We start from the raw sequence: 17,526 nt of genomic DNA, 5'->3' as shown, positions 1-17,526 counted from the left end.
ATTTTTCAGATGTAAAAATATCTAATAAACGCAATATTGAGTAAATAAAAATAAAAAAGGTAAAGTTGGTATGGGATTCGAACCACGATTACTCACGTTCGAAGACCAAAGACCATTTCTCGTCTCCACCCGCTCCAACTGTCAACAAATATTACTCGATAAAGTGGGATAGTCACGTCGTCGATATTCCCCTTAAATTAGAAAGAGACTACCGACCAAATAGGCTCATTTATCTCTGTCGCAACCGTCACCCATTTTAAGATCGGAGGACGCAATCTAGAGTATTATATATCTATGATGGTAATAGTAATTTAATATTTCTCGATATATCTAGTTAAGTGAGGTTAAACCAGAGTAAACGAAAAATAAACAACTGATCATCTGTTTACCCCTTCCAAATTAATCCGGAAATCTGAGCAAAAGATGGCGGAGCCAATCAGCTTTTAGCGTATACGATGGCAACACTCTTCCAAGACGCACACTGGCAACGGTAAGTAAATTAGACGAAGTATAGATATAAAAAATTGACTTACTTAATTAAAAATTGACATATGACATATTTGACATATTTATATTTTTCAAATGTTGTTTTGAAAATATTTTAAGATTTATTATTTAAGTTTTGTGTTTAGCACTTTTAGCAGTTAACAATTTACAGTAAAATGAGCGATAATGAAAGTTGTAATAAAGATGAATCTGAAGAGAATTCGGATGATAATCTTCACATTGCAATTGAAAGTCCAAGTCGTAAGAGAAAGCCTTCTCCAGTTCCCACAGAGTCTGAAAGAAAAATTATAGAATATATAGAAGATGAATTGGAACACAAACTTGAAGAAAAAGCTGCAAAAAGCAATTTAAATGTGATAAACGTTAAAAATATCATTAAACATGTACTTACAAGTGAAGATGTATTAAACCTAATTAAAGATGCAGAAGGTTCAAAAAGTGGTGAGAACATTTCTCCTCTTTTTGAACTCAAATGGACACGATCAAAAGTGAAGTAAGTTAACTCTAATAAATAAATAAACATCCTGTGATACCACTATTTTATAACTACCGATTATCCATGCTCCACGGACCAACCATGGCATGGATAATCGAAAAGCACAAATAATCCGAACATTTATTTCTTATACATGATACATAGGTACACATTCATGCGTATCTACTATAAAAAGATAACAGAAAAATAAATCTCCTAAGTTTTATATACCTACCTCATATTTAAACCTTCTGACATATTTTGGGCAAGTTCAAAATATCGACAAGGTCCAAAGGTTTTCATTGCTCAAGTTTAGTAGAATATTGGCAGTTTCCTCAACCACCTGACTAATAATTATTATTTTGGTTGATGCTGTTCCATCATTTTCTTCTTCTTAATTCTCGTTTTTGGATGAATCAATTTGAAAAGTTCTTTTATTTTCAAGTGTTCATGAAAAATCTTCGCTTTTATAGCACACATTGGTCCAGAGATTGTTATGCCCTCCAATATTTTCTGAAGAAACCAATTGATTGGAAAGTGCTTTATAGAGTTGTTGAAAAGTCAATCCTATCAATGATTTCTTTACAGATATATTTTTAAAAGAGTCAGACTGAAATATGATTTCATTGACATTTTGCTTCATAGATTCGGGATAATGATGCGACAATTTCAACTTTCTACTTCAGTTTAAAATTTCTTCTTCTTCTTATAATAGGCCACTTGGAATGTTCCTTACCGATTTTGAGCTTGTATTCGTAGCTGTGATGTTGACTGCCAGCTATCTTGCCACCTTTTAAAGGGTCTTCCTATTGGTCTCTTGCCTGTTGGCTTCGAATCCCTGGCTATACGGGCTATTCCAGGGGTGGGCAACCGGCCCTTTTGCTTACTTTATCCGGCCCGTTGAAAAATTCTTCTCCATCAAATTTCTTTGTCTAAATACTTTAAAATGATACTTATAGCTAGTGTGACCAACTAGTCTGAAAAATCCGGGACATGGCCCGAAATAAAAAGTTGTGTCACGGCGTCCCGGACAAGTCTTCCTGGCCATCCGAATTTTCAACGTTTTGGGAAAATTCTATTTTGAAATTTTGAATACGTTATTCTTCAAATAATTCACAGCAAATTGAAGGTGGGACGAAAAAAATTGACAATTTCTAGAGAGTAATACTAACACCACATCCAAAATGCATGCATTTTATATCGTGGTATTATAGTTCTACGAAATCTATAACAGTGGACTTTTTTTCGTTTATGTATTTTAATTTAATTTTAATTTTTATCGAACGACGGAAATCTAGACTTAGAAATTGCAAATGGGATAAAGAAATCTACGAGAATATATTATACAATTAATAATACAATACTGGGAAAAAGGGAAATCAGCCAGGAAACAAAAATACATGTATTTATACAATCAAAGTACCAACTATTCTATATGCAAGCGAGACATGAGTTACCTACAAATAAAAGACATGAAAGTACCATAAATGCGGCAGAAATAAAGCAACTGAGAAAAATAGCTGGAAAGATGAAGCTGGAAAGGGAAAGGAACGAAAACATCAAAAACGTGCCAAGACAGGAAGCAATAGAGAAAAAAATTGAAAAAAGAAAACTGAATTGATTTGGACATATAACTAGAATGAACGAGAACAGACTAGTTAAGGAGGTGACAGATGCGAAAAACAGGGGAATAGATGAAGGGGCAGACCTAGAAAGGAGTGGATGGAACAAATCCAGGAAATCGGGAACAAGAGAGGGAAAACAGTGCAACAGATGAAGGAAATGGCAGGAGACCGGAAGGTGAGGAATAAATGGGTAACAGATAGATAGGTGATAGCAAAGTCTGACGCTCTTATTGGGCATAAGGACAACGAAAAGAAGAAGTATTATAATTATCGTCTGCTGAAAAAAACAATGGCCCGATTTTCATTGAAAAGTACCGGATTTCAGGTATGTTTTTCAGCCTTTACCCGGATTCGACTGAATTGGAGTTAGTCACACTACTTATAGCATTTGTGTCAAAAAAATTTTTGGCAGGTACACAGCATTCATTCACAGTATAGTCTTCTGGCCCGGGAGACATTTTGAAAATGTCATTTTGGCCCGCGCTTAAAAGTATTTGCCCACCCCTGGGCTATTCTCTCGCTGTCCATTCTCGTCACATGCTGACTTCACTCTCGTCGGCTCTGTCTTCTCCACCGTACTATATCTTGTATGTTACAGATATCTCTTATTCTGTTGTTCGGTATTCTGTCTCTCAGTGTTTTCCCAGTTATTGACCTCAACGTTCTCATTTCTGATGTTTATTTATTTATTTATTTATTTTCAACGGGACACTGCCCAATAAGATTACAAGTTTATAAGTCCAATATACATAATACATGTGTCAATAATAATAAAACTACAATAAAATAGTAATAATAAAACAATAATACAATAAAATATAAATATCACAAACTTAATCACATAAATCAGATTCATATATCACAATAATGAATATCCAACAACTACTCAAACAAACAAACGTCTGAGGCCAGAGATGAATTCAGACTTCGGTGCAAAGAAATTTAGATCAGGTTGAGTGTTTGCCCATCTTAGTGCTCGAGATAAAAAGTTGTTATATGCATAGTTGGTTCTATGGATAGGAACATAGAATGTTTGATTTAATCTAGTTCTGCGGAGAGGTACATGGAGACCACCTGCTCAAGTAGCTGAGGACACAAAACTGTTGAATTAATATTGCCACAGAGCATCCTTGCATCCTTAATTACTCGTCGGTCACGCAATGAGAGAATACCCAATTGGGTTTCAATTTGATAATAATTTAACTGATTTAACTTAAAAGGTATACCCAGTTTATATGCTATGTACCTTAAGAACTTGTGTTGGACTGTCTCGATTTTTGTTATGTAAATATTGTAAGATGGAGACCAAACACAAGAACAATACTCTAGATGAGGTCTAACTAAAGAACAATATAGTAATTTAATTGCATCAATATTCTGAAAGTCTCTAGTGCATCTTTTTATAAAACCAAGCATTTGTAAAGATTTGGAAATTTTTGATGTATAATGTGATTCAAATAAAAGTTTACAGTCTAAATTAATTCCCAAATCACGAATTTCAGTAACCCAGTCAACAGGAATATTCTGTATATTATAATTATATTCTATTGGGTCTCTCGATCGTCCAAAAGAAATAGCATGACACTTAGATTCATTCAGGGCCATGGCATTCAACATACACCACTCACTCAACCGATCAAGATCATGTTGAAGATTAATACAGTCTTCTGTATTGTTGATAATTGTATAGAACTTTAGATCATCTGCAAAAAGCAGAGGTGAACTGTGTCAGAAGCAGTGGTGTATATCATTGATGAATATGTTAAATAACAGGGGCCCCAAATGTGAACCCTGAGGTACTCCTGAATGAACCTTAATCTCACTGGAAACAAAATCCCTGATACGCACCATCTGAACTCGGTCAATCAAGTATGTTCTCAGCCACTCAAGAAGTGGACCATTAACACCCATTTGTTTAAGTTTAAATATTAAAATATTATGGTTGACCCGATCAAAGGCCTTGGAGAAATCGGTGTATAGTGCATGTACCCTACAACCCCTCTCCAATGCCTTCCTCAGGAAGTCCACAAATACTAGTGTGTTACATTCGGTTGATCTGTTATTCTGAAATCCAAATTGTTGGTCTACTAGTTGTTTTTCAAGTGAAGCTTTAAGATAGTCACATACAAAACATTCAAATATCTTTGGTATTACACTAATTATACTAATGGGCCTGTAATTATTCACCAATGAATTATCTCCCGCTTTATAAATGGGTGTTAAAAAACTATTTTTCCAACATTCTGGAAATTCACCCGTATTTAAGGATAGATTAAAGATGTGAAAAAGAGGTCTGGATAATATAAAACAACAGTTCTTGAGAAAGCTAGGAGGCAATCCATCAGGACCAGGACCCTTATTCGCATCCAGTTCTGATAATTTTAGATAAATATCAGATATAGTTATGTTGAAACCAGTCAGATTAGTAAGACCAAATGTAGGTGAGTCACTGGGTATGACACATATTTGAGTGGAATATACTGTAGAAAAATATTCTGCAAAAAGATTTACAATATCTGGTCCATGACCGGATTCAACACCACCATACCTCAACACAGCGGGCATAGAGGGCTTTCCTCTCCGTGAATTCACAAATGACCAAAATCCCTTCAAATTATTTCTTATTGATAATTCTGTTAAGTAAATATGATTTCTGTAGCTTTCAGCTTTTAACAATTTACAATTAGCCCTCAGCTGTGAAAAAGTCTGATAATCCAGAACTGATTTAGATAAAAGATATTTTTTGTGAGCTTTCTTTTTCTCAACTATCCGGTTCTTTAACTCTAAAGAGAACCAAGAAGGGAATCTACGTTTTGAATACCTTTTTAGGGGGATGAATAATTCTATAGCTAAGTAAACTATATCATAGAAAATATTTACAATTTGATTCAGTGTTTTTCCTAAAAATAAATTATCCCAACAGAACTGTGACAAAAAATCAGTTATTTTCACATAGTCACCCGACTTGAAGTCCCTATAAAAACCGTCACTAACCAAACCACCATCATTGGGGCGCCTTTTGGTCATCTTTATCTCAAATTCCAGGGGTGGGTGATGCATACCCTCCCTCAAAAGAGCTTCATTAGCTCTGGACACAGTTACATCAGCATCATCGACCAACACCAAGTCCAGAATATTACCAGTTGCATTCACAATAGTATTGGACTGAAACAAATTGTGGTATGCACACATACCAGTCACAACCTGCAGGGCTTCAACTTCAGAAGCTGTGGCACCTGGCAGAGGAATTGTTGAAGAGCATATATCATTTGAAAACCATTCGCAGTTTGGTAAATTGAAGTCAGCAGCCAGATAATAGTGTGCAGATGGATAATCTTCGGCTATTTTTTCCAGGGTTTCACAAAATATGGAATATTTGTCCAATGAAGACTTAGGTGGAAAATATGCTGTTCCTATAATAAACTGATTTGCACCTTCGGTCACCAAGACAAAAAGCTGTTCGATTGTCCCGTTAACTTTTAAAGATCTACTGCTTAAGCCCTTATGAACTGCAGTAAGGACTCCACCACCTCTTGAGAATGAACTTGTTTCACTGGAGCGATCAGTTCTATATACGTTGAGGTCAAACAACTGCAGCTCTTCATCAGCATAGTTACATGTCAACCAGGTCTCGTTAAATATGATGATACTGTAGTGAGAATAGGAAACATTCATAAACAAATGGTCAAACTTAGTTCTGAGACCTCCTACATTTTGGAAATAAACCCACAGTCCAGAGGAAGACTGTGTTAGTTTTTTGACATTATTCTAGGAGTGCCATTTACGTACTTGATAAATAAGTTTTGTTCGCCCTTTCTCTCTCTTTCCTTAAGTTCACTCTTGACAGTGTTTAAGAGGAAACAGTAGCGATCAACAGGTAGCGAAAACGCGTTCCAAGATTGCGGCTGTAATTTTGAATATTTTTTCAAAATATTTGGCACACGTATTCGTAATATAATAAAGAATGGCGGTACAGAGCCCAATTTGAAAAATATATTAATATGTGGAAATTACTCTGTAATTAAATACAATATTAAAAAAACGAGCCTGTACCGCCATTAAGAAGAACAAAAAAATACAGTTTCTTCAAATAAACTTTTTTATCCGATGCCTAGGTTTGGTGTCATTTTGGAACTACTAAAATTTTTTATTTCATTAGTAGTTCCAAAATGACACAAAATCTAGGCATCGGATAAAAAGGTTTATTTGAAGAAAGTGTATTTTTTTGTTCTTCTTAATGGCGGTACAGGCTCGTTTTTTTTTTTAATATTGTATTTAATTACAGATTAATTTCCACATATTAATATATTTTTCAAATTGGGCTCTGTACCGCCATTCTTTATTATATTACGAATACGTGTGCCAAATATCTCGAAAAAATATTCAAAATTACAGCCGCAATCTTGGAACGCGTTTTGGCTACCTGTTGATCGCTACTGTATCACCTTAATGCTGTTCTCTGGTGTGGGGTGAGATCTGAATCGATAAAAATCTTTAGTGACCTATCAATATTTCTTCTGTTTCTGAGTATTGCCAGATAGTCTTTATGATTACGAAGGACAATTCTGTATGAACGGTATCCATTTTTGTTCTTTTTTCCAATTCGTACGGCCTCAGCAATATCAATGGCCGAGTTCATTAATCCAGACAAGAGGTATGTGGCTTTGTTTAAATCGTCATCCTCACCATACTCAGGCATATTAAAAATCATAATGTTGGATCTTTTCTGTCTCTCGATTATTTCACTTAACACTGATTGGTCTGTTGTGATTTGTTCAGTAGGTTCAGTTGTTTGAGTAACTCTTATATCTTTCAAACTGGATATTTCAGATCGAATTTCAGATTTAAGTTCATTAAAGCTTACCTGAAAAGAGCCATTCAAAGAGTCCAACTCACTTCTAAAAGACTTTATTTGTTCAATCATGTCCATGGCCTGATTATTAATAAGTTGTTCCACCTTTTGTTCAAGAGAACTTATTTGTTTCTTCATCATAGGAATCATTTTGATTCCATCCTCACAGGATTCGCAAAAAAGTTTAAGGACTCTTCTACCCTTCAACTCCAACACCCTGATTTCTGATGCTATCAGATTGGCACATTGATGATGAATATTTTGATCGCAACCATCACAAACCCAACATTCACCACCACTGACATCCAACAAACATTTTGTGCATGACATATTTAAAAGTTTAGATCAAGCACTGGCCTATCTTCAAAATATATTATTTGTAGAAGTACTGATAACTTTTTATGAAGAGTACTTAAGTTTTTGTTGAACTCAATTAGGAGTTCTCAGTATCCTCTTGGTTTCTGCTGTGTCACATCTTGTTTCTATCGCTTACGTCATGATCGGTCTTACACATGATTTGTATATGCGTACTTTCCCTTCCAGCCTCATATCTTTGTTTCTCCAGATGACATCCCTCAGACATCCTGATACGTAATTAGCTTTATTTGCTTGCTTTCGGACGCTCTCTTTAACATCTCCATAACTACATATTTCGATTCCCAGATATTGGAATCTCGAGACTTGTTCAATTAGTTCATTGTTAATTACTAATTTGCATCTTATGGGTTTCCTTGACACTACCAGGGATTTTGTCTTGGCTGTTGATACTTTCATGTTGTAGTTCTTCGCCACTGTATTGAAAGTTTGTGCCATTCGCTGTAGGTTATCCTCGTTATCAGAGATTAAGATTGCGTCGTCAGCATAACAGAGGATTTTTGTTTGTTTTTCCGCCATCTTATATCCTTTTCCAGTACCTTTAATGTTTTCTATGATTTTGTCCATGACTAAATTAAAAAGCAATGGGCTCAAGCTATCTCCTTGTCTGATTCGTGAGTTGATTTCTACTTCCGATGTTAGTTCATTCTCGACTTTTATTCTGGTTTTGTTCTTCGTATTAATGTCTTTAATTATCTTTATCATCTTGTTGGGCTAATTTTTCTCCTTTAGAAATCTTAGCACATCTTCCAATCTTACACAATCAAAGGCCTTAGTCAGATCTATAAAGCACATAAATGCAGGTTTATTATATTCCAGTGCTTTCTCAGCAATTTGTCTGGCTATGAATATGGCGTCTATTGTGGACCTATTTTCCGAAAACCTTGTTTAAAATCTCTAATGTTTGTTTAATCGTTACAGCATTTCTTTTGCCTTTACCACTGGTTATTGCAATTTTGAAAACGAAGACACATGTTAAAAGTATAGCAGAGTAGCGACTCTTCTCTAACGTACAGCTAAGTCTCACACGATTTCTGTAACACAGTGGCAGATCACAAACCAATGATTTCCAGGGATTCCCCAAGCACTGTTGCTACTCGTATCAATATTGTATTATGCTTCTTCCTCACAGTGTATAGAGTTTCCACGGAATGATTTACGGTGATGCTATTTCGATAAAACCTCAAAAATGTAATTAGAGTAATAGAAAACCATAGCACCGATAATCCGCAGCCCATATAATTAGTGCACAGATAATCGGGGTTCTCCTGTATACCAACTTAAGATAACAACTACTAATGTAATTGATGATTAATATGAGCATGATTTTAGTTTCATCAGTTTTCAATTCAATTGATATTGAAATCTACCGAGTATTTATCTAAGCTTATATGGTTTTTGTATTACTAAACAATTCAAATTAACTGCAGAGCAAAAAATTAAGGTCACTTCATAATGCCATAGCTTGAATACATATATTTTAGAAATTATTATTCTTTTTTAGCCATATTCAGTTGTAACGTAGTTTACTTATTGAATTCTTGAAAAAATGGTTGTTGTTGCTGTTTCAATAAGCAGTAGAGATAAAAAGGGCACCTTACCCAAATTCCTAGAAACGATTATCAACATAGTTTTTTATGTGGTTTTAATGTAAATTGTTTGTGTAGTGTTGTCACTGTTAGTTTATTGCAGTGAGCATATGTTCTGATGTGCGGCAAGCATTGTGGCGGCATTAGAAGATGGTTAATGCGAAATTGTGAGACACGTTGGTGTAAGTGTACAACGAGTATGGCAACAATACGAGATCAATGTGCTTACTTGAAGACCCGGTTTAAGTCGAGGCAGAATTAACAACAGCCAGATGGCCGTTTTGTCGTTTCTAGTGCTTTGAGAACACTGAATTGCCAGATTTAATTTTTCACAAGAACACTTAGCTTAGACAATACAGACCAAAGCATATCTCATCACTTTCAATCTTTTATCACTGTCAGAGAAGGAAACACTTGCTACTGAAGTTTTTACAATGTCTTTTGTTTCAACAAAAGACCATCAAATTAAAATTGTCTCTTTTCTATATTTAGTATATTAAAGGGAAATTGTTCATTTTCATTAGTTTGTATAAACTTTGAAGAACGAAAATGTTGTTTTCTATAAGCAATCCGTTAGTAAACTATGTTACAACCAGAAATAGTTAAAAAAAGATAATAATTGCTAAAATAAATTCAAATTACGGGGTGACCCTAATTTTATGCTTGGCAGTGTATCAGCTCTCTAATATTTTTATTTCTAATTGTCTGTTGTTCGTTTGTGAACTTAATGCTCTTGGTATTAGAAACTTTGGTTTATGTGAAGTCAACACCCTCTCAGATTTATCATTTTTGTTATAGAGCTGAAATCTTTTGATACCCTAGGTATCTACAATGAGTGAATTTTCCTCTTAGGTAGAGTGAAAGCTTCATGTCTTAAATCTGATAATAAATTAATCTTATTGTATATTAGCAAAATAAAAAAATAAAGATGGATAGTGCAGTTAAGAACTTTTTAATGTCCACCACGATGAGATGTCAAACTTATCCCAGTTTTTTACCACCACCAAATAAATTCCTCATATAGCATGTAAAAGAACCATTATAAAGTCCATATTTTGTGCAGATAAAACATTGTAAATGTAACAAAGGTAGAGAATTAAAGAATCCTTCAAAAATTCAGGTTGATGTCCTGATGAGTAAAATTTATGTTTTTGAAACAATTAATTATTTGTATCTCCTTCTTTTTGCGTACAGAATGTAGTTCAAATATTATAGGTACCTATAAATTTTTAGATAGTTAAGCAACTTGCTGTAGACTTGAATATTCCATGTCCATGACAAATTTTTATTAATAGACCAGGGCGCATCTGTAAAAATATTAGTACATTTGGATGTTGAGAGGTGACTCAAATTTTTTTGCAGAAATTGCTTGAAAATAAATCAAATAATAATATTTGAGTTATCCTCCCTCTCAAAAAGGTCCGGAACATTGTTTAATGTCAAAAAATTAAGGAAAAATTCGATTTTTTTCTTGGTTTTTTTGATTATAACTTTAAAAGTATTCATTTTCGAGAAAAGTTGTACTAACATAAAAGTTGCGTAATTAAATTTCCTACAATATAGAATTGGTTAAAAATTTAAAAAATAGTCACCCTTGTTGCAAAATAGCAATAATTGTGAAAAAAACATACAAAAACAAGTATTCGCATTATACGTTTTTCAACCATTTATGCTACACTTAGGACCTTCATATTTCACTCTGAAAAACTATATGATACAGCAAAACAATACTGTATATTTCATTAAGATCGGTTCAATAGATTTTGCAAAATAAATTTTGCAATCCAGCTATCGCAAAAAAAATCATTTTTTCAAAATGTTACAGGACTGAAAATAAAGCAGATAGCAAGTTGAAAATTTTTTTGCATATAGAAGTGTACTGTACCTTTCATTTGCAATTTTGCAAAATTAAAATCGATTAACACCACGGCGTCAGGAATAAACTTTAATTATTGGTGCTACGCGCAGGACAGCGGATAGTTTGTTTTGATTGGGCATTCCAATGACCTTTGATAATGATTGATACATTTTAAATTTTATTACATTTCGATATAAATAAATAAATTGTTTATTGCAAAATAAAAACACATACTCTATCTTTGAATTAACACTTTTATTAGGAAAAACTTTCTTTGTTAATATATTTTAACTTAAATAATAAAAGTTTATTATTTTTAAACATATGCAATTGTTTAAACAATATTTCACAAACAATAATAAAATTAGTTTGATTTTTGTGGAATTAAAATATTAATATACAACAAAATATAGAGTAAGAAAATAATATATTAGATAAAGATTGGAAGAAATTTTGGTGGAAATCAACTTGTGTGAATCGAACACCTCTGTCCTGCGCGTAGCACCAAAAATTATTGTTTATTTCAAAAATTTTCTGACGCCGTGGTAATTAATCGATTTTAATTTTGAAAATTGCAAATGAAAGGTACAGTACACTTCTATAAGCAAAAAAAATTCAACTTGCTATCTGCTTTATTTTCAGTCCTGTAACATTTTGAAAAAATGAATTTTTTTTTGCGAAAGCTGGATTGCAAAATTTATTTTGCAAAATCTATTAAACTGATCTTAATGAAATTTACAGTATTGTTTTACTGTATCATAAAGTTTTTCTGGGTGAAATATGAAGGTCCTAAGTGTAGCATAAATGGTTGAAAAACGTAAAATGCGAATACTTGTTTTTGTATGTTTTTTTCGCAATTATTGGTATTTTGCAACTAGGGTGACTATTTTTTAAATTTTTAACCAATTCTATATTGTAGGATATTTAATTACGCAACTTTTATGTCAGTACAACTTTTCTCGGAAATGAATACTTTTAAAGTTATAATCAAAAAACGAAGAAAAAAATCGAATTTTTCCTTCAATTTTTGACATTTTGATTATTTAAACAATGTTCCGGATCTTTTTGAGAGGGAGGATAACTCAAATATTATTATTTGATTTATTTTCAAGCAATTTCTGCAAAAACATTTGAGTCACCTCTCAACGTCCATCTCAAAACAGATGCGCCCTGGACTATAAATGGGCACAACAATTACACATTTAACAGAAATCGTTTGCCAGAAATCCTTTGTCAAACATTATTTTTCTGGCAGACGTCAGTAGACCAAGATGGTCGTTTGATTTTGTTCGGGTAGGGATTCTTCATATTCCCGGAAGGTATCCATTAATATCGGCTTAAGCCTGTAAATTTAATTTTAAATATAACCACTGTTTGGTTCTGGGGCTATTAAGCAAGTATAAGAGTTCACTGATGATGGACTGATAGGTCCGAAAACGTTTTGAACACATTTATGTAATCCATTTGAACTTTTAAGGTTTTTAATGAAATTATACCTACCACTAAGGAGTTTTTACTTTGATGTTAGAATTTTTAATATAATTTAATTTTTAAGGGAATTATCTTCAGCATCCGGATTACCGTTACCTCCTGTAAACTTGACAGCACCAAAACCAGCATCTGAAGTTCAGGTTTTATTTACTGAAGAGTTACAGGAAGATTCTTCTGGAGATGAATATATTCCTGGCATGGGTGATGAAGATAAAGATGATATGGAAGAGGTAGAAAATTTTTTTATATTATTATAGTAATAGGGAACTTGCACACTTTTTTTATTACCTACATAATAATGTTCAGTTTTGTTTAAAAATGAGATTTCCAAAATTTCACGCTTCAAAAACTTATAATAACTTAGAAGTACAAATAACAGTAAAGTCTTCTGTGTTTTAAAATACATAGTTCAAACGACCTGTGACGTCACATAGTTTAACTTTATGGTTATATTTATATTTATGGTTATATTTAGGTATATTCTTCTTGTTATTCTTTAGTTTATTGGCCTCCACCTACTTGGGTATTTGGCCAGCTCATCGTCTGGGAATAAGGGAAAATATTTATATTCTAATGACATTTATCGTATGTCATTGTAATAATAACAAATAAAATAAAACACTGACTTCTCCAAGGCGTTCGACAGGGTGCCACACAATATTTTGTTGCATAAGTTAAAACTGATTGGGATTGATGAGCCTTTATTGTCATGGTTCCAAAGCTACTTATCTGATCGTAGACTGATTTTTAAAATTGGCACTTTTCTTTCTAAAATTATCCAAGTTCCATCAGGAGTGCCTCAAGGCTCTCACCTTGGGCAACTCTTGTTTAATATTTTCATAAACGACATAAATGAATGCTTTCGCAATCAGTTTATTTTTGCTCTTTGCTGATGATCTAAAATTAAGCTGTGTGATTAAATCCCCAGAGGATTATGAAAAACTACAGTACGATTTAAATAACTTGCTAGAGTGGTGTAAAAGAAATGGCATGGAACTTACCTAATCCAACTAAATGTAAAACTATGACTTTTTCCCGTTCCAGAAATGCTATTGTTTTTGACTACAATATTGGTCACTACACTCTCGAAAGAACTTCCCTTTTTAAAGACTTTAGGGCCACCCTTGATACAAGCTTACAGCTTTCTTATCATCTGGAGAATGTTGTTAATAAGGCTTTCCAGATGCTTGGTTTTATTAGAAGATGCACCAGGACTTCACAAATATTACAGCTTTAAAATCCCTCTACTGTGCCTTGGTCCGTCCCCATCTTGAGTAGTATGCCTCCTGTGTATGGTCTCCTTTTTATGGAGTGCATACTAATGCTCTTCAGTTAGTTGAACATAAATTTTTAAAGCAAATTGCATATAGACTTAATATCTTGGACAACTACAATGATACAGATATTCTTAATATCCTAAATATGGCACCAATCACTGCTCTTCATGAGAGAAGGGATCTCATCACTTTCCACAACATCCTACATGGAAAAACTGGAACTCCAGAGCTTCTTCAAAAAATTAATGTTCATGTCCCACTAAGAACAACCAGGGCTACAGTTAGTTTCCATTACCCAATCCACCATACTAACTATGGTCTTAACAACTTCCTCACTAGAACTGCCAGACTAGCAAACCAGCACCTTAACATTGACCTTTTTCAAACTTAGAGCAAGTTCCTGAGTCAGGTTTTAGTAAACATTAACTAAGACTTATTGTGCTGTAAAAATAATAATAATAATAATAAACTCAAAAGTGATTTGTCTGCTTATATCCGCCGACCACACTAATTAATGTCCTTAGGTATGATTATTTGTGTAATTTGTATTGGTAACATATTTATATTGATAATTTGTATTTTTTGTTCTCTTTATTGTATGTAATTTATATTTTAATCTATTGTTTTTTTCTGTAAATGGTTATAACCGTATACAGGGTGTTAGTAAATAAGTATGAAAATTTTTAAGGGCTAACTCTACATGAAAAATTAATACCAGTTTGCTCTATAAACATATGTCCGCAAATGCTTAGTTTCGGAGATACGGGGTGTTGAAATTTTTATTTTAAACTGCCAATTTATTTATTGCTCTAAGACCAGTTGAGCTATGAAAATGAAATTTCTTGAGTTTTAGCAGGTAGTTATTACGAATTTTTTGACATACAATCTAGAATTTTGTATTCATCATTGGCGCGCCTACGGGCAATGGTCTGAATTTTTTCAAAGAAAAAAATAGTACGCCACTGAGATATTTCGAACTAAAAATTATTTTTGAGTTCCACGTCTAATTTATGATAAAAAACCTTTCTTGCCTTTTTTTCATATGATGCACCGTTTTTATGCAGAAAAATAAAACATCTTGGCGCGTATTTTTTATTTCTTAATACATCATCAAGAACTATCCAATATAAGAATACTAAACTAGAACAATAACAGAAAATATTACTAATAAGATTTCAACTAGGTGCAAAGTGCACGAAATGCTTAAAATGATCTCCTTTACAGATAACAGAAGAATTTTATGTTCATCATTGTCGCGCGTACGGGTAATGGTCTGAATTTTTTGAAGAAAAAAATAGTACGCCACTGAGATATGTCAAACTAAAAATCATTTTTGAATTCCTCGTTCAATTTACGCCAAAAAGCTTTGTTTCCTTTTTTTCATACGAGGCGCCGTTTTTATACAAAAAAATAAAACATCTTAACGCTTACCAAGTATTTGAGGTAGTTTCCATATGCATAGAAACTTAGTTCAAATGCTTTGTAAACGTTAAGATGTTTAATTTTTTTGCATAAAAACGGCGCCGCATATGAAAAAAAGGCAAGAAAGATTTTTTGTCGTCAATTGAACGAGGAATTCAAAAATTATTTTTAGTTTGATATATCTCAGCGGCGTACTATTTTTTTCTTCAAAAAAATTCAGACCATTACCCGTACGCGCGCCAATGATGAATATAAAATTCTTCTGTTACCTGTAAAGGAGATCATTTTAAACATTTCTTGCAGCTTTGCACCTAGTTGAAATGGTATTAGTAATATTTTCTATTATTGTTCTAGTTTAGTATTATTATATTGGATAGTTAGTTATTGATGATGTATTAAGAAATGAAAAATATGCGCCAAGATGTTTTATTTTTCTGCATAAAAACGGTGCATCATATGAAAAAAAGGCAAGAGAGGTTTTTTATCATAAATTAGACGTGGAATTTAAGAATAATTTCTAATTCGAAATATCTCTAAAATAATTCAGACCATTGCCCGTAGGCGCGCCAATGATGAATACAAAATTCTTAATTGTATGTCATAAACATCGTAATAACTACCTCCTAAAACTCACCAAATTTCATTTTCATAGCTCAACTGGTCTTAGAGAAATAAATAAATTGGCAGTTTGAAATAAAAATTTCAACACCCCGTATCTCCGAAACGAAGCATTTGCGGACATATGTTTATAGAGCAAACTGGAATTAATTTTCATGTAGAATTAGCCCTTAAAATGTTTCATACTTATTTACTAACACCCTGTATAAATAAAATAAATAAATAAATAAAACACTATAAGTGTTGTTTAGTGCCATTTTGTAAAAGTACAAGTTTTCTATGAATTCAAAATAGTTCAAACGATCAAACGTATTTTCTACTGACGTTTATAATGTCTAATTTAAAATTATATACAATTTTGTTTATTTTATTGGTGCAGAATGTAAACATATAACCCTATGACGTCACGACGCGTTTTGGGCTGGCTGGTATAATTTGAATTTTTAATCGTCTTTAGAGACCAAACCAAAGACAAACAAAACTTTTTTTATCTTTGATACATGTTTTAAATTATGTTCTGTTGTGATTTATAACATTTTTTTTTTAAATTTAATATTTTATGCAAGTTCCCTATTCCTTTTATTATTCTATAACGTTTCATTGTGGTTTTATAAATGATATAAAAGTTTGTGTGCAATGAGTTCCTCGTCTTCTGTCAAAGGACCAAAAAAGCTTGCGAATGGGGTTATCTTTGCAACATCTCACATTTCTTGCTACATTTCTTTCGCCAATTATTGCTGGTGACAATCGTGGTGTCATTATATTGAACCATTGCTTCAATAAGCTTCCATTGATGCAATGCAACTCGCAACTTCTATACCATCAAAGAAGTGTAAAGTTCAACTTTCTAGAGGTAAGGCTGTGTTAACATTTTTTAGGAACATGAAGACCCTTGCTCATCATTTACAAAACCTAGAGTGCATCTCAACGTAAACTTGCATAATGAAATTGTGAACAAGATCCATCAAGCAATACAATGAAAACATCCAGTAAAACTCTCACGTGGTGTAATTTTTATGCACGACAATGCTCAGCTCTTGTTGCCAAAGTAGTAAAAGAAAATCTACGATAAAAGAAATGGAGGATAGTTCCGATTTATTGCCTTGTGGTTTTCACATCTTTTCGCATTCACAATTTTTCAGTTGAAATGAGAAATTGGAAACACCCTGCATTTCCTTCTTGCCTATGAGTGACGTTAGTTCGAATGACTGCCTTCTATCTTGATTGAATTAGTTAGTATTTCTTATTGAGCATCATATGCCTTAATTATAATGTCTATCCTATCTCATTTTCTCGGCATTCATAATCTTTTTTTATACATTGGATCACAGTGTTGTTATGAAGGCTTCGATTCCATATAAATGGACGAAAATACACAGCATATTAAGATGCTGTGTATTTTTGTTGTGCGACATCTGTTTATGTATCATTGTTCAG

At 33.1% G+C, this 17,526-nt stretch overlaps 1 protein-coding gene across 3 annotated transcripts in view; it reads left to right on the top strand.

Moving 5' to 3' along the window:
* Positions 1 to 292: 292 nt before the first annotated feature.
* The window catches only part of LOC114349332 (uncharacterized), a 94,948-nt gene continuing 77,714 nt past the window's right edge, over positions 293 to 17,526 (top strand). The window contains exons 1-3 of one of the 3 annotated variants that reach the window (XM_028299671.2): positions 293 to 490; positions 633 to 1,000; positions 12,837 to 13,002. In XM_028299671.2, coding sequence (XP_028155472.1) covers positions 663 to 1,000; positions 12,837 to 13,002 — 504 coding nt within the window. In that variant the 5' untranslated portion in view covers positions 293 to 490; positions 633 to 662. Of the gene's footprint in view, positions 491 to 578; positions 1,001 to 12,836; positions 13,003 to 17,526 lie in introns of those variants that run through there. The other 2 variants (XM_028299672.2, XM_050648088.1) reach the window with 2 other exon arrangements.

Source organism: Diabrotica virgifera, chromosome 4 (genome assembly GCF_917563875.1).
Source record: "Diabrotica virgifera virgifera chromosome 4, PGI_DIABVI_V3a".
Lineage (NCBI taxonomy): Eukaryota > Metazoa > Arthropoda > Insecta > Coleoptera > Chrysomelidae > Diabrotica > Diabrotica virgifera.
The sequence above is the reverse complement of the archived record's forward strand: the minus strand, read 5'-3'. Positions and strand labels throughout refer to the sequence as shown.